We start from the raw sequence: 20,649 nt of genomic DNA, 5'->3' as shown, positions 1-20,649 counted from the left end.
TTAATTATTATTTCTTAAAAGTCCAAGATCAGTGGCTCCCTGTGGAGATATGCACATTGAATATTGATGGTCGTAAACCATGCCAGAAGGAAAAATGTGGGCTGCTCGCTGCTGGCAAATGGACTTTAAATCAACAACCGAAGCAGTGTCGGTTAATAAAACCAGGATTTTTTTAGCCTTGAGGACAGAGGTACTTTAAATCCCAGCCTTCGGGTTCACTGATCTGCTGGAGAACAAACATAAAACTTCACCAGGAAGGACCTGACATCAGCACATATTTTTTGTGCCACGAGTATTCAAGGTAGCCCTTTTGGTTTTGCTCACTGCCTGTGACATTCCCTTGTATTAAAACGACCTCGGCGACAGCAGGAGGGAAAACTTATGACCCAAATATTGCAAAAGGGTAAATTATTTACTGGGATATCTCGTGGAGACGTGGTGGCTGTTTGTGGTGGAAGTGGCAGGTATCTTAGGCTGGAAATGCAAGATGTGCTGGCTGTGTGTGTTCTATTGCCATCTGTCAGAGGGGGGGCAGTTCTGTCTGTTCACTGGGCAGTTTGCTTTATCTCTCCCACACCCAATCCTCCCTCCAGGAGATCTCTTCTGTCCATGGCCAGTGAGTGTCCCTGCATGGCTGAGAAAATTCCATCATCCATGGGGAGAGGCTCTGCCCAGGGGAGGAGCCAAGCATTCCTACCTGGATCCAATCTGACTCCTGCAGCACCACAGCAGCCTTTGCCCACTGCATTCCCAGAGGAGCAGCTTTCTTCCCCACTGCATTCCCAGAGGAAGCCCAGGCCCATCCACACCAGCCCTGGAGCTTCAGAGGAAAACTCCAGCCTTGTGCAGGATCCCTGCTCCAGCAGAAGCACAGCTGGCACTGCAGGAGGGCTGAGCCACCATGGGATGGGACTGCTGCCACCACCCTGACCCACAGGCTGCCAGGGCCTGCTCTGACTCTGGCAGTGGCTTGTTTTCTCTTTTGTACTTTTGCATTTGTATTTTTAATTTTCCTAGTAAAGAACTGTTATTGCTATTCCCATATCTTTGCCTGATGGCCTCTTAATTTCAAAATTGTAATAATTCAGAGGGAGGGGGTTTGCATTTTCCATTTCAAGGGAAGCTCCTGCCTTCCTTAGCAGACACCTGTCTGTTCAAGACACAGGAGAGGCGTTGGAGTGGGAGGGCTTGCTCCTTGTCAAGGTTGGCAGGGCTCCACTGCTGATGGATGGAATTCTCTTTGCCTTTTCCAGCTTACACCAGGTTTTAATTGACACCCAGCCTCTTTACAGGGCTCTGTTTTCCTGTTCACACAGCATGTTCCTTAGATCAGTTCAATGGGGCTGTTCTCCCAGGATGGTGTTGATTCCACGTTTGATTCCATGGAGGCTCGTGCAGCAATCCAAGCTGGTGGGATCTGACCTCAAGCCTTGGTGGAAGGTGCCCGTGGGCTTTGCTGGGGCTGCAGACCCCAGCTCAGCCCTGGCTCCCTGTCCCTGCACAGCCCTGGCTGCTGCTCTGTGGGTGCCAGCCTGGTCAGGGAGAGAGAAACAGCAATTTTTTTCTCACAGGGGCTTGTGAGAATTTTTAGGGAGCTGTCAAAATGTGATAACTTGTTAGTCTAAACAATCTACAGGTGGTATTTTTCCACCTTGCTTTTCTGTTCCTCTCAAGGATGGTGTGTGAGAAAGATGTTTTTATTAACTAACCAATCGTACAGGTCTATTTAAGCCAAAGTTTTCATTCCATTCCGTTCCTTTCCATTAAAGGCTTCTTTTCCTTTTTGCGCTGCGTCTCTCGTCTGTTCTTGTGTCATTCTTGGCGCAAGGGTGACACTGCTCCTTGTTGGAAATCCACTCACCTGAATCTCAGAATCTCTGAGGTTGGAAAACACCTCTGATATCATCGAGTCCAGCCATTAACCCAGCACTGCCAAGCCCATCACGAAACCCTGTCCCTAAGAACCACATCTGGGTATTTTTGGGACACTTCCAGGGGTGATGATTCCACTGCTTCCCTGGGCAGGCTGTTCCAATGCCTGGCCTCACTTTCAGTGAAGAAATTTTTCCTGATATCCAATCTAAACTTCCCCAGGTGCAACTTGAGACTGTTTTGCCTGATCCTATCACTTGTTCCTCAGGAGGAGAAGCTGATCCTCGCCTTTGGTGGATGGGCTGGGCTGGCTCAGGACATTGACGTGTCCTGTGTGTTTTCCATCACTCTGCTCCAAACCCATAAACTTCCTCAGCCATCCTCAGTTTTACTTTATTTTCTCTGTATTTTTATTCTTTTTCTCCTTTTTTTTTCCCCCAGCACAGCTTCCTACTGCAAGGCCAATTATCACAGCAGAGGATTTTCAAACACAGCACATCTGAAATAAGAAAAACCATTTTTTTTCAGTCTATTTAATATTTTCCCCACATAAAATGCACAGGTGAATCCATGTTTAACAGCACACTTCAAAAAATGGCAGAATATGTATAAAACACTAATTTAAATAGGTTTTCAATCAAACCTCCTGGAAGGCAGTGACTTCTTTGCCTGTTAAATGCTGCACCAGGCATTCCCATGTTTCATCCTGGAGCTAAGTTCAATCTGCTGGCAGTTTCCAAGGGCATGGATTCTGCTTTGAGCACCTCTGAATGTCACCAGTGGGAGACATCAAGTTCTCAGGGTTAATTTGGTTTCTTTCCCAGGTTCCAGCCAGCAGCTGGGTTGATGGAGAGGATCCAGGCCATAGCTCAGAACGTGTCGGACATTGCAATAAAGGTGGATCAGATTCTCCGGAACAGCCTCCTGAATGGGAAAGGTCAGTGGCCCCGGGGCTCCCTGTGCTCCAAACCCCCTGGGTGTTGTGCTGTGCCCATGGGAAGGTCCAACCATGACAAATTTGGTAAAAGTCCCAGAAATGGAGGCTGATCTTGAGGCTGCCTTCCTTGGGAAACTCATGCCTGCCAGGGGGACAAATGGTGACAAATTTGAATGGCTGTCAGGAGTAAATGCCGGGGAATTAAATGTAAAATTAAAGGTGAGGAACAGGGCCAGCACAAGCACCTGGATAGAAAAATTTGGTGGTTTGGATCCAGATTCACAGGGGCTGGGATTCAGCACCAGGAGAGACATTCCCATCCCACCGTGGCACTGCTGGGAGGGCAGCTGGGCTTTCCATATGTCTCACCACATGCCTGCGTGGTTCTTGGGGGTTTAGGCTGAAGATCCTTCCACTGCCTCTTGCACCTCATGCTTTTCAATTATGGGCAAGGGAGGGCTTAGAGGGGGGCTGGTGGCTTTTATTGACCCAGCCATGAAGGGAGAAAAAATCCTGATGCCATTTTAACCACTTTATGGCTTATTCTGGAACTCAGCCTGGGGGCTGAATCTTCTTCCAGCAGCTCAGCAGGACAGTTTTTATTGCAAGTTTACAGCATAAAGGCTTTCAAGTACTTCCCTAGATCCTGCAGCTTGCTTACCAGAGTGGGGATAGGTGGAACTTGGGGTCTGGACCAGGCAGAGGGTGCAGGGAAGTGCTGGAAATGGATCTGCTGAGATTTAGGGAAAGAGAACATTCCCAGCATTGAAGCAGGGTGGTTTCCTCTGTTTCTTCCTTGATTTCGGAAGTATACGCTTCACAATTTGATGTCCTGCTCCATCCAGTGGGATGGGGTTGTCTCCCAGCCAGCTGTGGCACCAGTGAGCATGCCTGGGGGCTGCGAGCCCCTGTCCCATCCCATCCCATCCCATCCCATCCCATCCCATCCCATCCCATCCCATCCCATCCCATCCCATCCCATCCCTCCTCCTCACAGCATTTCTAGCTGCTCCTGTGTCGTGCCCCAGCTCTCCCCATGCCCCAATTGTCTCTCTGCAGTGATGGAAGGCAGGAGAGATCAGTGTGAGGTGCCCAGGGACCCCAAGTACCCCGACTGTGCTGGGAAGGTGGAGGTGAGTTGGGGTTCCCTGTCTGGGAGAGGGTGTCCAGCTGGGATGGAAGGGCCCAAAGCAGTGACCCTGGGGGTTAAACTGGGAAGGGGAATGGGGAGCGGGACGTTTTCCAGAATAAAATGTTTGTTCATGTTGGAAAGGTGCAGCCCATTGAAGGAGGAGGAGCAGAGCCAAAGGTGTGGAAAGCAAAGCAGGGCTGTGCTTTGAAGAGAAAGCACAAGGGAGGTGTCCAACCTTCTCTGGCAGCCTTTGCTACAAAAATGGGATTGTTTTCCTCCAGTAATACCTTCCCCAAATGTACCTTTAGCTGGAGTGGTACAAAGCACTGAAGCCACAGGCTGCAGCAGAATTCAGCTGTGACACCAGCTCTGCCTGCAGCTCTCTCTGCCTGCAGTTTGTGTTCAATGCCAGAAGCACAGCGAGGAAGAAGCTCTGTCACACCATCTCTGGATATCTGGAGCATTCCCTGGTGCCTGGGGAATAAGCCCAGCACTGCCCAGAGCAGCACCTCGTTCAGGTGGCCAGGACTTCCATCTCAATCGGCCCTGCCTGACCCCACCTGCTCTTCATACTGGAATGCAGCCTGGCACTTGGCCCAGAGCATGATGACTTTGTCAGAGAGCATATTTACATCAGCTAATTAGAAACATTGCCCTTTTCCCTCCTCTTCCCATCCTGCTTCAAGTTCAGGCTTCTGCAGGGCCCAGTCTCCCTGGAAAGATGTTGAAGGGTATGAGAAAATGATGTGGAGGGCTGGATTTTTCACTTCCAGGGGTGTTAGCCATCCTTTCCTTCCATGATTTGAGTAAATTCAGGATGTAATGCAATTGTGGAAGGCTGTAATCCCATCTCCCCTCCTGGTGATGGCTGTGCTTTACAGATTGGGCACAGCAACCTGTCCCTGAGCAGATTTGTTTTTGTAGTTGAATTAGGAAGAGGCTGGCAAGAGCCGTTGAGGGGGATGATAAATCGCTGCTCTGGTCCCTGGTTACTCTCCTCGTTTGAAATCATCCCTGGGGACTGCTGGCAGATCTGTCTCCTTCCCTGCTGCTCCAGGGGCGATGAGATCAGCAGCTCCCCAGCAAAGCCAGCCAGAAGAAACCCCTGTGGTGCATAATTTCATGGGGATTAATGGCTGTGCCCCCAGGGAAGGCTGGAACCAGTGCTAGAAACCCAGGGAGCCCCCAGCAAACCTTCCTGGCTCTTCCTCTGCCCCGCATTCCCTGGAGGCCCCGAGTGGGTGAACACCAGCCCTGTGGCACTGGGGCTGGGTTTGCAGCCCTTTCTCCACCCTCTGCCCTTCATTTTTATCTCCCAGACAGAGAAAGGGGATGGAGAACAGAGGTTTTCCATAGCAGGGGTGGCTGGCGGGGCTGGCACATCTCCTCCGTGAGCCCCACGAGTCTCTTTGCCCCTTGCAGTGGATGAGGGCCCGCTGGACCTCTGACCCCTGCTATGCGTTTTTTGGCGTGGACGGCACCGAGTGCTCCTTCCTCATCTACCTCAGTGAGGTCGAGTGGTTCTGTCCCCCCCTGCCCTGGCGAAACCGAACGGTGGCCATGCCCTCGCCGCCGCCGCCGCCACGGGCACAGGTAAGGTGGGCCCAGCGTGGCTTCTGCTGAGCCAGGGGTTTTGGGGGAAATAAACATTCAGTGTCAGCAGGGCCATGGTGCCTCAGGTGGGTTTTCACAGAGTCACAGGGTGCTTGGGGTTGGAAGAGATCTCTGTGGGCAGGGAACCTTGCAGTAGAGCAGGTGGTTCCAAGCCCTGCCCGACCTGGCCTTGAATGTTTCAAGGGATGGAGCATCCACCACCTCTCTTTGCAACCTGTGCCAGTGTTTTATCACCCTCACCACGAAAAGCTTCCTCTTCATATCTAGTCTAAGTCAGCTCTCTCAGTTTAAAGCCATCGCTCCTTGTCTTGTTGCAACAGGCCCTGCTAAAAATTCTGTCCCTGTCTTTTTATAAGTCCCTGTAAGTATTGAAAGGTTGCAAGAAAATCTCTCTGGAGCCTTCTGTTGTCCAGGCTGAGCACCTCCAGCTCCCTCAGTCTGTCTCCGCAGCAGAGATGCTTCATCCCTCTGATCATTTTTGTGGCCTCCTCTCCTCCACTCCAACACGTCCGTGCCTTTCCTCTGCTGAGGAATCTGGGTTCCCATGAGGAGCCCTGGGTGCCTCGGGGTCCCTCTGGGATTTGGGGTGTGAAGTGGAGGAGCTACCACAGCTCCAGGGGAGCAGGAAGGGCTCGGATCAGCTCTGCTGAGATGGACAAACCTCCCCCAGGCCGCGGGGCAGCCCAGGGGCTCCTCTGGCGGCCGCTTCCCCTACACTCACCGTGCAGAGCGTGCTCCTTCCCTAGGCAGCTTTCCGGAGGGACCTGGCTCGCCTGCTGGAGCTCATCGGCACGGGCAAGGAGTCCCTGAGCTTCATGAAGAAGAGGATCCGGCACCTGGCCCAGCAGTGGCTGCGGGCGGCGCGGCGCCTCGAGCAGAGGCTGGCGGGACGGCAGCGGGACCAGAAACACGTACGGGGCGTTCTCGGCAGCTGAGCCCGGGACAGCTGGGGGGAAAATTCATTTATGGGAGCATGTGGGTCTCTAGGGTTGGCCTGTTGTCCATGGACATGACTCCACAGGTATTTGGGATGTGGCAGGGCTGGTGTTGCTGAGCAGTGGGGTGGATTTTGGAAACGGGTCCTGGTGGGTGGAGATGGTGTCCGGCTGCCATTGGAGTGTGACAGGTCTCCTCTGAGGATAAGCTGAGGTTCCTGGCCCTCCTGTTGGTGTTTCTGTTGGGCCTTTGGCCCCTGTGTGCTGGGAAATCCAGCTCCAGCCCGTGGTTCAGACTGTGATGTACATGGAGAGCACGAGCCAGGCCCCGGGACACAGAGTGGCAGTCAAAGGGCCAGGCTCTGGCCATTGGGTCTGTGCTAATTGGACATAGATCATTTGTCTGCACACCTGACTGAGCTCTCTGAGTAATTACAGCCTGCAAAGGAGCTGGAGGGAATCAGGGACCATGAGTCATTCTGGGCTGGAAAACCCCAATTGTCCCTTTCCCCAGAGCTGAGCCCTCTCTGTGGCAGCACATTTCTCTCTCTCTCAGGATTTTTCATAGAGTTGCACAGAGAGAAAGAAAGAGAAAACAATTTCTATTTCTGCTCCTTGTTTTTCTCATGTGGAATGTGTTTGGAGAATTGTTTACCTGGGGTGATTGCTTGATTGGATTCTGGTGAGGATTGTTTGAGCTGATGGTCAATCCAATCCACCTGTGGCTGCACTCTGGAGAACAGGGTCACAAGTTGTTAGTTAGATATGGTTGTTAGAAAAGTAGGTTTGTAGTTTTAGTATCCTCTTTTATATAGTATATTAATGTATTATAGCATAGTTATAATACAGAAATCATCCAGTCTTCTGAACTGGAGTCAGATGTCAGCATCTCTTCCTGTTGGGTTCATCTGCATTTTACAATACCTCTCCTTGTCTCTGCAGATCTTGGTCCATATTGGCTTCCTGACAGAGGAGTCGGGGGACGTTTTCAGCCCGCGGGTGCTGAAGGGAGGCCCTCTGGGGGAGATGGTGCAGTGGGCTGACATCCTGGCTGCCCTCTTCATGCTGGGACACAGCCTGAGGGTCACGGTCTCCCTGAAGGAGCTGCAGAGGTGGGTGCTGGGTTGCATCGAGGTCTTGGGTGGAAGCACCAGGTCTGAGAAGGCTGGAGGAGGCTCTTTGCCCACCTGCATCTCAGACAGTGCTGGTGCTGTACTGCACCACCAATGTTGTGGCTAGGAGAGATCCCATACTTCTACATCCCAGGAAAGTGGGAAGGACTGGTGTAAGGTGATGCTTTGCATGGAGCTGATGTGGATATATCTGGAGCAGGGCTCTGCGGTATGGCTTTTGCTGGTGGTTGAGCAATTACTGTCCTTCCCTTCCCTTCCCTTCCCTTCCCCAATAAGAGATGGAAAAAGAGGGAGAAGCTAACAGCAGGCCTTGTTCCCCTCTGCTGATGCTGTTCTGTTATTACTGGGCTGACACTGCTGCCTTCTGTCACCTCATAAGGTTTACAAATTAGTTGGGTTATAAATCAAGAAGAGCCTGAAGCTGCCTCGGGGACCGGGCAGGCTTTGGGAGATGCTAAGCCAGCATTGGCCACAAAATGAGCCATACTGAAAAGGGAGTGAAAAAAACCCAACAGTCCTGGAGAAAAACAAGAAAAACCCCCAACCCAGCCATTGCAGCATTCAGAATTAATGGATGGAATTAAATCCTGGCTAATTAACTAAAAAAAAAATCCTGGTCCTAATGCAAGAGGCAGCATCTCCTCAAAGAGGTGGGAGTGACATGCTAAATAATACCCGTGCAGTCAAGGATGAAAGGAGTTAATGGCTGGGAGGGTTGTGTGGTTGTTGTTGTGTGGTTCTTGTTTGTGTTTTGTAATGACAAACCTCGTGGTGGTTGTTCAGGGAGGGGAAGGAGCTGCCGGCTCTCACGTTGTGCCTTTGCAGCACCAGTTTCCCTCTGTGAGTGACTCTGGCCAGAGCTGCCCTGCTGCCTGTAGTTATTTTGCCTTTGCCAGAAGCCTGGGAGCTTCCACGTCACTTCTCAGCGATGAGAGCTCCTCCTCTGACGTGGATTTGGATATTTGGATGTGTCCCTTGGGACGCCTGGGAACGGCAGCTCCGTCTCGGTAGCTGAGATGGGAAGTGAGCGAGCCGAGCTGGGGCTGCACATCTTGCTCTTCTCTATGTCCCAGAAACTGTCCCCACCTCCCCGAGCACGTGTCCTGTGCCTGGCTTTGGTGATGTTTTAAATGCTGGACACCCACATGGAGTGCTCACTTTCATGTTGATGGGCTGGGGTGAGTGGAGGCAGGAGCTGGGGATGTGACCACGTCCCCTCTGTCCCTTTGGAGACCCAGCCCAGCGCTTGGAGGGTCAGCACTGGCACCTTCGTGCAGCCCATCAAGAGATGGGTTAATGTGGGTGTCACGAAGGGGGCAGAGGTTTTGTGCCAGGGGAGGAACGAGTGGTGCCAGCAATCCTGGTGCTGGATCCTGCAGATCTCTCAGTGACATCCCTGCTGCTGGGCTGCTGCCTCTAAGGAGTGCTGGGAAAAGCTTTTGCCTGACCAGCAGCGAGTGGGAGGCTTAGCAGAACATGAGTAATTAGTCCTGAGGTGTGCTAAGAGTTAATCTTGGGCTCTTCCTTAAAGCCTGGAGGTGTTTTACCTGTAGCCACAGCTTTGTCAGGGGTTGCAGAGAGCCAGGGATGCACAAAGGGCTGGAGTTGGGCTGGAGGGATGCAACAAAGCTAAATCCCTGTCCCTGGGGAAGTGGCAACCCAGGCACTCTGATTCCTTATCCCTCCTGCCCCCTGCACCCTCCTGAAACAGCAAAGCTTTGCACCTCTGTTGACTGAGCCTGAATTTGTCTTCTTCCATCCTGGCTGTCTCTTGCTCACCTTGCAGCAGTGTTGGGGTGGGTTTGGGGATATTTGCTCCAGCAGTGTGAAACGTTGAATCCATCCTTGTGTATTTTTCTTTGGCAACCCCTGCTCTTTTCATGGCTGGGAACTGTAGCTGCTCCAGCCCAGCAAAGCCTTCACTGGAGCCCATAAATTATTCAGCACAGATTAACCTCTCTCCTGGTTTGTTTCTTTTTTTGTGGGTTTTTTTGGTTTTTTGGTTTTTTTTGGGTTTTTTTTTTTGTCTCTTCAAATTTCTGAGCTGATTTTTCTGCGTGTATTGATCATTGGCAAGGGATCACTGGAAGATTTGCCTGCATACACTTCAGCCAGTGGTTATCTGAGAGCTGTTCATGATTAGCATCTGTATTGATTGCAATGCAGCAGTGCCTGGAGGTGGTGTGGAGTGGGTCAGGAATGCTGAGGATCAAGAAAATGAAGGAGGAGAAGTAAGGCCCTGGTCAAAAAAGCTGGTGATGGAGGGCTGGGGGTGAAAACATGTTGGCCATGTGACACCCATGGGTGTGCTGGGCACCTCTCCCTGCCCAGCAGTGAGGAGGAGGGTGTCAAATGCTTCTTCCTCTGGTTTAGGGACTGATGCTAATCTGGAACAAAGCTAAGGAGCTCAGGGAATCTGCAGGCTTCATGCCCAGCTCAGCTTGGCACTGTCCAAATGTCCCTGTGAAGTCTGAGACCACAGACTGGTTTTTCAGGGCCAGTTTATTTGGGTTATCTTTTACCCACTACAGACTTTCAACATCTGTGAATTCCACTGCTCAGTCCTACCAGGGGCTATTTTTTCTCCTGTAGTTGCGCTAAGTGCAGGTGTTTATTCTCCTTTGAACTCCCAGTGAATTTGTGAGCTGCTTCTGGTGCCTCTGGAGAGGCAAGGGGTGAATCACGGGGTTATCTGTTCCCTTCCAACCCAAACCATTCCGTGATTCTGTGTGCATCTTCCCAGCAGGAAAACGAACTGCCGAGCTGGAGCAGGGAGCCAGGAGCTGTTTTCTCTCTGAGATTTGTGCTGGGTGGGAAGCCAGCAGCATTTTGAGCCTTGTCTTGAAGCAGGGAGGGAAGAAGCACCCCAAATCTGAACAGCAACACTTGATTCTTGCTGAAGACCCCTGGTGCTGTGTTGGTAGCCCAAAAGTGCTTTCAGGGAGGTGAGAATCCAGGCCAGTGTTGGTGGTGTTGCTTGCTAGGGGAGGAGTGGGAAGTGCCTGAAAGCTCTGAGCTGGGTTGTTAATGAGGCAGCTCATGAGTAGATGCTGGAAAATTACAAGCAGCACTTTGGAGCAATGGCTGTGCCCACAAAAAAAAAGCTTTAATAAACTGAGGCTTTTCCTCTGGAGCACCCGTGCCCTGGGGTCAGGCAGGAAGGATCCTCTCAGCCTTTTTCCCTGGGAGAAGCAGCACAAGGGCCACTCCTGGATGCTCCAGCTCCTACCCTCATCCTTGAGCCATGAGAGTGGTCATCTTGGCATGTCCAGCTGCTTTGCTGGGGCTAAGGGAGAGGCTGGGGGAGAAGGGGCTGCAGAGCTGTGAGCTGCTGGGGACTTCAGAAAAGCACTGAAAGGTGATTTTCTCAATGGTCCCCTTGAAATTAACTGCTCATAAAGCAGGACAGAAAGTCGAAGGAAATGGGATTTGATGCCTCTTGGGGTCAGGGCTTTACAAAGTGTTCCCGGAGCTTAATTGCTCCTGTGTCAAGATCTGGACTCTTAATTCTAGTCCTGGCAAAGCGCTGGATTTGAAGCACGTGCCTGTATCCTGTGCTGGCAGCTCTCTCCTGCTGTGGCCAGCATGTGGTTTGGGTGCTGAGCCACCCTCCCTGTGCTGGGGTGGGGTGGATGGAGCCTTGGAGCTGTGGTGGGACTTGGCTCTGCTCCCGCTGCCCCCATCTCCTCTCAGTGCCTGGCACACAGTGAGAGCTGCGATTTTCCTCTTTCCGTGCTCACTGAGGTGTGCTCAGGCTGCAAAAAGGGCTGTTCAGATGGAAACACGATGTCCAGGAAGCACATTGCTGATTGTCTCCTGGCAGATTAAAGCCATCTTTCAGTCTTGCATCTGCTCACATTAAAACCTGCACCATGCCCAGGCTCTGGCTTCACTCCCCTCGCCAGCTGGCAAAACCAGCCCTGCTGTTGTGTGGGAGAGAAAGGAGCTGCTTGTGGAAACAGCCAGAAGTGGCTGGTTCCATGTGATCCTCATGGAGCTGCATGGGAAGGCTGTGGATTGATCAGCTCTGCACCGCTGGGGAGGAACCTTCAGCCTTTAGTGGAGCATCAGGTGCTCCTGGTACTCGAGTCCAACCTGGCTTTGGGCACTCCCACGGATGGGGCAGCCACAGCTTCTCTGGGCAGCCTCTGCCAGGGCCTCACCACCCTCACAGGGGAGAATTTCTTCCCTTTTTTGAAGCTTCTGGAGCAGCTGGGACAGCAGGAGAACAGCCCATCTGTCCCAGGGTCTGCCCAGGCACTACCAGCACGAGTGCTCTGTTTCTGCTGTTCCCTGCAGGAATCCAAGTATTGATTTCTCCTTTCCTGGGAAGTTCCTTCATATTTGCTTAATCTCCAACCAGAAAGAAGTGTTTGTTCTGGCACCGTCCTGTGTATCTCCAGGTCTTGGAAATAAATAAAAGGACTACTGGACTTCCTCCCTGGATGGGTAGGGCTGTGTCATACAGGATTGATGATGGACCAGAGAAACAGTCCAGGTGCACCTTGCAAAAGTGAAACCATTGCAGGTGCTGAAATTGCTTGGAAATCCTCATTTCCAGTGAGTGTTTATTCCAGCAGGGGAAGAGCTGGAGGCAGAAGGTAGGTGGTAGGATGTTCATTTTGTGGACTTAGATTTGCACTTGTTGGTTGTGATGGGGTTGAGACCCCTGGGAGCTGCTCAGGCCTGGCTCTGGCACCTTCCATCCCTGGATAACATCCCTGTGCCTGCTGGGCTCTTGCAGCTGAGGGAGCAGCAAGGACAGGATCCCTGCTCTGTTCTCAGCCTTGCTGATGGCAGCAGATGTGGGCAGAGAAGATGCAATTAAATATAATACAAAATATTGGCCTAGGCTGCCAGGAGATGCCCACGAGATCCATTTAGTGCTGGACTTCTCAGCACCAGGAGTGATAACGCAGAAAGAAACGTTGGGTTAATTTGAAAATAGGTCAATGGGATGTAAAGATAACCCCGCAGTCATCTGACTCCAGAGCGCCTGCACCATGCCCAGGGAGGGAATGGTCCCCTGGCTGATTAAAGTACCTCTGAGAGGAAAATAGCAGGACAAGAAGCTGCTGGAGATTTATTCGGGAGTAGGCACAGCTGGTGGAGGCAGCTGGCGGAGAGGCGAGCTCGGCATCCACTTGGATCGGAGCCGCTCCGGCTGCTCCCTCCCAGAGAGGAGCCAGGGCTCAGCCGATGCTCTGATCTGGGATTTGGGATGGGACAAACCCCTGGACCACCAGCCAGGGGTGCTGAGCTGGTCACCACCCATGGCTGGTCTGGGAGGGGAGGTTTCCCCAGCAGATCCCTGGGCTGTGCTGGCGGCGAAGGCGGCGTTTGCGCTCATCAATTTTATTTGCGTAATTTCAAGCGCCATTAATAGTACATGGCACAAGGAAAAATCAGGGAAATTGCACTCCAACCATGAGTGAAATTGGGTTTAGTAGAAAATTAGTTGACTTAACTGGCAAATGATGAAAGCCTGAATAAAGAATGTTTAAATAAGGAGGAATAAAAAAAAAAAAAAAACTTCTCCCCCCACCCCCACCTCAGAGGTGCAGGCTGGATTTGCATGAGTGGAATATTAAAATCAGTGGTTATAAAGTGTTTAGGGAGGATAAGGGGGATAAATGAAGAGATGTTCTGCTCAAAGCCACTGCTCCTGCTCTCTGAGCTATTCCAGCCACACAGCCATGGCACAGGGAGTATAAATGGATGTGGCAAGTCCTGAGCACCTGGAGAGGGGATGTGTGGCAGATTGTGGTGCTGATGGGAGCTGGGAGAATCGGACTTGCTCTTCCCAACTGGTGGGAACTTTTTTTGAGGCTTCAGTATGAGTTACACTAATTGCTGCCTCCTGCAGCCCCTCGTCAAGCTTGGTTAGGGCTTCCTTAAATTACAGATTATTTTGTAGTGCAGTGGCCTGTGTGACACGTACCAGCTAGAGGATCGTGTGTGCTGCAAGCACAGTGTAATGGTTTGGGGATTTTTAGTTAAATACAGGTTTTATGGATTGGTTCCACCACAGTGCAGGTTGGTGTAAGTCACTGTTTGTCTGATGGCTGGGGAAAAAGCAGCACTGTGTGAGCAAATGTGTTGTTTAAAATTCCATCTCTACAAAATCCTGGTTTAAAAATTCCCCTTCAGCCTTCCTGGGAGGTTGAGTCTCCTCGGTGCCCTATTTATTGTGCCGAAGTGGCTGTGGGAGGTGAGAGCCTTTCTATTCCTGCCATCTTCCCAATCATTCCTGTTGTGTAAAATTGTGCATAAAAGTGACAAAACTGCAACCTGTTCCCCCTGTGGCATCCCCGGCCAGGCTGCCCTGAGCTGGTGCTGAGATTCTTTGTGACAAGAGCAATGAAGCAGCTGCAAAAGCAGCTCTTTGACTTAAATTGAAATTCTTTGTTTTTCCTGGCTTTGGCCAGCAAGGTTGTTCCACATTTACACATTTTCTGGTGTCCCTGTCATGGTCAGGAGTTTGGGGTGACCCTGCACCGCTGTCAGGTTGGGATGGGGCTGGAAGAAGGATCTTGGTGCTCAGTGCTCAAGGGCTTGGAGCCATATCAGAATCATAGAAAAGTCTGAGTTCAGAGGGACCTTTTAAAGCTCTTCTGGTCCAAACCCCTGCAATAAGCAGGGGCATGTTCCACCAGGTCAGGTTCAGAAGAATAGGGAGGTGTGACCAGGAGCCAACCAAGAGCCCCTTATCATATTTCTTATGGCCAACAAACTTCTGTGTAGCCCCTTCTGATGTTAGTGAGAGAATGGAGAGCAAATCCTTGTGACAATTGTGTCCCTTGGCCTTCCCTGGATGGGAAAGCCATCGATTCCCTCTGGAAGCAGCCATGGGATTGACAGGTGAAATGCTGAAGGGCTCAGCAAGGGCTGAGGACCTTATGGAAGTGCTCCTCAGAGGATGGACCCTGGGACCATGGGTCCATTTGAGCTTCAGCTGAGGAACAGATTAGCCCCAGGTGGGGCTGGAAAAGGAATTCTCAGGTTCAGAAGGGAAAATGCTGAGAAATTGAGAGAACCAGTAAGAGAGGTCACAGAGAAGGAAAGACTCAAAGCCTGGGAGTGTAAAGCCAGACCAGAACTTTTATACCTTAAAGAAGAGAAAATACCTACAGGCATAGCTGGGATAAATTCCCATCTCCAAATAGGGGTTTGGAGTAAGTGAAGAGCCCAGAAGAAAACAAAGACAGACGTCCTGGCAGGCAGGAGCTAAGGGTGAGATTTCACAGTGTCTGAGCTCAGACTTGTGAAATAAAACAGGAATTCCTCAGCCTTGTTGGAAAGACTGAGAACGGAACGGAACAACTGCGTGGTGGGAGTGAGACAGCCTGGGTGGACCAAATCAGCTCAGCGGTTTGGTTTTCCATGAGGATACTGCTGCTTTTTGGGTGTGAGTAGAGCTATGAGGATGAGGAATTATCATCTTTAGGAGGAAAAACAAAATACAAGAGCATTGAAACTGCGGAGTGAATCAGCCTCTGAGCAATTGGCACCGGGAAATCACAAGTACAAGCAACATGGATTTTTAGAAACCTGCTGAAGCTGGAAGGTGTCACAGGAGGTTTTTTTCTGAGAAGGAGGAAACATGGTCCAGACAAGCAGATGGGCTGTCAGGCTGACATCAGTGGTACACTTGGTGGAGCAGCTTTGGAGAGATTCATCAGTTCACAGAGGTAATAGGAAATGGAAGGAGACACGCCACAGGTTTACCAGCCCTGTATCTTGCTGGATTAATCACATGTCACCCTGGCAGCGAGATAACTGATGGTCTTGATAAAAAGATTACAGTCAGTCAAGTTTGTCTGGATTTTCATAATGCATTTTATCCACTGGAAGAGGGAAGAGGGGCTGAGTGTGGCTGTTTGTAAGGAACTGGCTGGAAAACCCCTGAGTGAGACTAGGGCCCAGCTGCCCCCTATTTTATGGAATTATTTCATAAATGGGACCAAAAGTGAGAAATATGAATTAAATGTGTCCAACATCCAAGGACAGGCATTGCCAGCAGAGTCAAGGAGAAGCTGATAGTGCTCTGGGATGTGGTGGGTAAGGACTGGAATAACAGAGACATTCCAGGGTGTGCTGGGAGGGATGTGGAGCTGGGAACAGGGAGCTTTAGGCTCAGCTGGGAACCCTGCAGGCAAAGAGGAGAGGATAGATGTGGCTTTACAAGTCTGTCACTGGTGTGACTGCAATGAAAGTAAACGAAATCTGGTGTCTTCAACAAGAGAGGTCCAAGGGAGGGTGTGTGGGGACTGGGATGCTGGTGAGCCCTGGCTGGGAATGTTGTGCCTCACAGTCCATGTGGGAGGAGCAGGAACTCAGCTGGAGCAGGTGCAAAGATGGGGAGGGACCAGGACCCTCCAGATCTTCGGCCTGGGAAATAAAAACCGGGGTGAGAAGAACCGTCTGCCTCGCCCTCCATCAAAGAGGAGCTGTTTGATGGCTCCTGCTCAATGCCCAGCAGGCAAAGGAGTGCTTGTGCTTCAGGGCTTTGGGGCTGATCCCTCCTGCTTTTCCCCAGTCACTTAGGGGTGCCTCCAGGACGGGGGAACTGCCCCTTGACCAGTCCTCTGCCTTTTGACCTGATTTACACCGACTACCACGGCCTCCAGCAGATGAAGCAGCACATGGGGCTCTCCTTTAAGAAATACAGGTAAGCAAAGCCACTGCCTGCTCTTGGTCTCCATTTCATTAATTAGCAAGCAAAGAGTAATGCTAATGACCAATCCAAGGACCCAGACCCTTTGATTTTACCTTTCATTTTTGCCTGCCTGGTGCCTTGCTGTGTCCCCTGCTGCCACTGGCACGAGGCATTCTGAGCCTCAGGTATTTCGGATAAAAGCTCAATAAAAGAGAGAGAGTTGGGGAAAGACCAAACCCTGCATGTGCCTGCAGTGTGCTGATGCGTGCTTCCATTCCATTCCTGCAGCCAGGGGTGGGCACAGCATGGAGGGGAGGGTGAGCCTTGGGAATGTGTAAGGAGCCCTGTCCCTGGCTCCTTGAGCATCAAGACAAATGTCATCATCCCCTGGTACATCACCAGCCTGGAAAATCTGTGGTTTAATTTAGTGCTGATAGACCTGCTATTTATTACATTTTTTCCCATCTCTTCCACTATCCTACACAATTTTATTAGAGAGAAAAATGACAAGCAGCGTTATTGCTTTTATTATAAATGCATTTGCTTTTGCATTCAGCTTGTTTTGCTTTTCCCTTGCTTGTTGATCCTCTTCTGTCCTCAGCCTTGTGCTGGTAGTGCCTGCCTCAGCATTCCCAGGATATTGGGAAAGGCATTAATAAACTTTTGGGAGGTTCATCATTCTTGCAGCTGTCTGGAAGCTAAGGGTCCTGCAAGGGGAAATTGTCCTGTGAGGAGGGAGCAGTGCTGGGAAGGGCTCCTTGGGATGCTGCTGCACCCTCTTGTCAGGAAAATTAATCCACAAACATCAGAGGAGTCCTTTTGCTTTATTCCAATAAAGGGAGAGGCCACGGGGCATTCCCCTGGGGTCTCTCCAATTTGTGGAGGATGCAGCCTCCTCTTTTATCCCAATTTCCTGGCTGTGTTTCCCTTCTCTCTTTCCCCATTGCCTGAGGTACTTGAGAGGTACAGACTTCCTGAAATGCCTGATACCAAAGATTTCCCTCTAATGTATAACCCTCCCCTTTAAAATTTAATTCCTATAGAATTTAGGGTTTCCCCCCATTGTTTCTTTCATCTTTCAATATCCAATTCCATTTATCAGCGAACCTACAGTTTGTTTGTAAAGCCAAGTATCTTTTTTCCACTCATCACTCAGTGGAATCCTTCCCACTGTTTCTTTTACCTCTCTGTGCTGGTTTTATCTACCAGCAGACCCACAGCTGGTTTGTGAGGACAAGCCCCTCATTCCTCTCACTCTGCTCGGGGTGCAGATAAGGGACAAGGTTCCTGGGGACAGCAGATGTCCTCAGGGGGTGTGTGCCCTGCAGGTGCCGAGTCCGGGTCATCGACACGTTTGGGACAGAGCCAGCCTACAACCACGAGGAGTACGCCACGCTGCGCGGCTACCGCACCAACTGGGGCTACTGGAACCTGCAGCCCAGCCAGTTCATGACCATGTTCCGTAAGTGGGGATGCCTGGAGTGCCTGCCTACAACAGGGCTAGACTGAGTTAGAGAACAAAGTGGGTATTTATTAAAGGCCTTCAATAGTTACACCTTGGGCAGTGCAGGAGCCTCGCAGAGGCCACACCCAGGATGGACGATGGTCACGAGTTTTTCAGACAGATGTAAGTTTGGTCTTTTTGCTTATCAGGGGTTAATGGTCCAATTACAGCTTCAGGTAATGAAGTCACATTCCCCAGTTTGCTTCTCCCCAATTCACCTTTGTTTATATATCGGAATAAGTCACACGGGATTCCATTTTCTTCATGGTGGAAAAGCCCATTCTTTATTCACATAACTCCTTTTTATCCAGTTTTACAGACCTCGTGTGGGACTCCAGTTGGTCAGGAGCTTTCTTGCCAATTACTTTATTGGTCAGTAACAAGTTGTTTCCCTGTATTGATTGGTCACTCAAACCCCGGGAGTGTATGTGCTGAAAAGTTGTTTGTGAGAGATAGTTTTCATTTTTGTAACGGTGTAAAAACAGTTTATACAGGTGCTAGTTGTTTTTCACCCAGGAATAGATTGTTATGCCAGCTAACTGCTCATGCCAGGATTGCTTTCACATGGGAACTTGTAAAGTGCCAGCTTGACAAGGCCAGCCACTGATACAACAGAGCAGGCCTGATTTTATAAGGCCTTTTTCTTTTAATTTTTCTACCTTACTGCAACGTCTATACTTTTCGGGGCCTGAGGCTGTGATGGTGACCCTGGTTCTCAGGCCTGGAAGGATTGTTTTGTCTGACCAAACTGAAGAGAGCTTACTAACACTCTGTATGGAGCTCAGAGTTATACACTACTGCAGTACAGGATCTGAAAAATGTAAAAGCTAAAAACTTAAGGCATCAGTGGGGGCCTGCCAGGTGGTTCTGGGGCTCTGAGATCCTCCACGAGGTGATGCTCAGGCAGTGATGTCCTCCCCAGCTCTGCTCCTGCTGGGCCACCTCTTGGGCTACAGAATGATCTAGGGAGAGAGACCAGGCTCCTTCCACTGGTCCAGCACAGTCAGGGCACAGCCAGCAGCTTCCAGCTGGGGTGGTGTTGGTTGCAGAGCCAGCTTTGCTTTCAGCTGGGATTCTGAAGGTGAGAGTAGCTCAGTGGTTGGGATTTGCCTGTGGCACAGACAGATGTGCATGTCTGGAAGGAGCCCAGTGTCCCACTGGCTGCTGGGTGACTCAAGCATTCCATTTTCCTGGCTGGGTAAAGCCCCTCTGGCAGCCTTGAAAGGCCTCACGGTGTGAAGAGCTGCTCGGGTGGGCTCTGAAGCCTGGATTCCATTAGCTGCTTGGATAGGGATTCAAGCTCCATTTTCCTCCATGCTCCAGCAAGACTCTGGAGCTGGGCTCATCTCAGGCTGTATCCCCACCCATGGGGACAGCCCAAAAAACATCTCTCCAGCCACCTGTCTCCTCCCCTTGGTGCCCACAGCTCACACCCCTGACAACTCCTTCATGGGCTTCGTGTCAGAGGAGCTCAACCAGACTGAGAGGCAGCTCATCAAGGCCAACAAAGTCAGCAGCATGGCCGTGGTGTATGGCAAGGAGGCCAGCATCTGGAAGGTGGGTGTCCTTGGGCTGGTGGGGACAAGCCAGGCAGGCAGGGGTAGGCACAGGCAGAGCTGGGAGGCAGCCCCAGCCTCTGGATCTCACCCTGAGCTGTGGAGGTGCAGATCTGGGTGTGTTTGTGGAGAACCATCCTTGTGTCCTGGGGGAGTGATGTGACACATCCAGAACCTCCAACAAATGGAGAGGCTGATGGGGCACCATTCCCTGCTCCTTGCTCTGGGTGGTGCTTCCTCTCAGCAGGCTCTGAGGCTGAGGATTTTGTATTGATGATTTTATGTAATTAATCATAATCATTGCCACTAATTAATTGCAGTGATTGCTGCATTATGATGGGGATAATTTGTGTCTGCTTTCAAGCACTCTGTGAAAAGGGGTCGTGCTCCCCGAGTCTGGAACACCTGGGGGAGAGGGGTGGGTCACTGCATGGGGACAGCCCCTCCAGCCCCCCAAAACACCCCTCTGCTTCTCCAGAGGGGCTGTGCATGCTCCCCCCATCTTATCCAGAGCTAGCAAGCTGCTTTTCCTTCCAGGGCTGTAAAAAGGAGCTAATTCTCTTTGTCTGTTGATTTATTTCTATTTTTCCCTCCGTGCACCGCCTGGGGCTGCTCCAGTTGCAGGTACTGTACCACACCAGCTGCTGCTGGGCTTTGACTCTGTGCCTCTCCTCCGGAGAGAAAAGGTTTTTGTCAGAGTCGACTTTGCCTTGACGTGTGCTGGGTCCTCTGGAGCTGCTGGGATTGATGTGGGATGATGCAGTGGGGGCTGTACCTCCTCCCCTTCCCAGCTTTCCTGATTAGCAGCTGCTAATTAGCAGGGAGGCTTGTGGTGAGCCAGGATCCAGCCACGACATCTCCTCTTTACCTGTGTTTGTGGGTTTTCCATCACTGCCCAGGTCTAAGAGCAAATCCCCCCAGCCTCTGCCCAGCTCGGGGGCTCCCTAAAAGCCCTACTGAAACCCACTAAATCTCATTTTAGGAGAACTGCAACATCTTGTCTTATTTTTCTGCCATTCCCCTGCCCCTTCTTATCCAGAAGTTTCCTTGGAGCTTAGCTGAGGTAATTTGGGAAGGCAATAAAGAGAGTTCAAACCCCAGAAAGGACATTTCCCTCCACCCAGGGTGCTACAGGCATTTGCTGTTTTGAGTCAGAACTCACAAACAACATCAGTTTTCCCCACACTGCATATTTGGGGTCATTTATTGCTGGGTGAAGAGGCTGGGGCTGGGCCTTGCTGGTTCCTTGAGGCCAGGCTGCCTGGCCTTTGCATCCCATCTTGTACACTATGGAATAAAAAAGGGAA

At 51.0% G+C, this 20,649-nt stretch overlaps 1 protein-coding gene across 2 annotated transcripts in view; it reads left to right on the top strand.

Moving 5' to 3' along the window:
- Nucleotides 1-20,649, top strand: part of MGAT5B (alpha-1,6-mannosylglycoprotein 6-beta-N-acetylglucosaminyltransferase B) — a 68,035-nt gene that overhangs the window by 33,955 nt on the left and 13,431 nt on the right. The window contains exons 4-11 of one of the 2 annotated variants that reach the window (XM_068209441.1): nucleotides 2,697-2,809; nucleotides 3,869-3,942; nucleotides 5,364-5,534; nucleotides 6,302-6,466; nucleotides 7,433-7,602; nucleotides 16,163-16,294; nucleotides 17,611-17,744; nucleotides 19,213-19,343. In XM_068209441.1, the coding sequence (XP_068065542.1) occupies nucleotides 2,697-2,809; nucleotides 3,869-3,942; nucleotides 5,364-5,534; nucleotides 6,302-6,466; nucleotides 7,433-7,602; nucleotides 16,163-16,294; nucleotides 17,611-17,744; nucleotides 19,213-19,343 (1,090 nt within the window). Of the gene's footprint in view, nucleotides 1-2,696; nucleotides 2,810-3,868; nucleotides 3,943-5,363; nucleotides 5,535-6,301; nucleotides 6,467-7,432; nucleotides 7,603-16,162; nucleotides 16,295-17,610; nucleotides 17,745-19,212; nucleotides 19,350-20,649 lie in introns of both variants that reach the window. The other variant, XM_068209440.1, reaches the window with a different exon arrangement.

This window comes from Anomalospiza imberbis, chromosome 19 (assembly GCF_031753505.1).
Source record: "Anomalospiza imberbis isolate Cuckoo-Finch-1a 21T00152 chromosome 19, ASM3175350v1, whole genome shotgun sequence".
Lineage (NCBI taxonomy): Eukaryota > Metazoa > Chordata > Aves > Passeriformes > Viduidae > Anomalospiza > Anomalospiza imberbis.
This window is presented reverse-complemented; position numbering and strand designations above follow the sequence as displayed.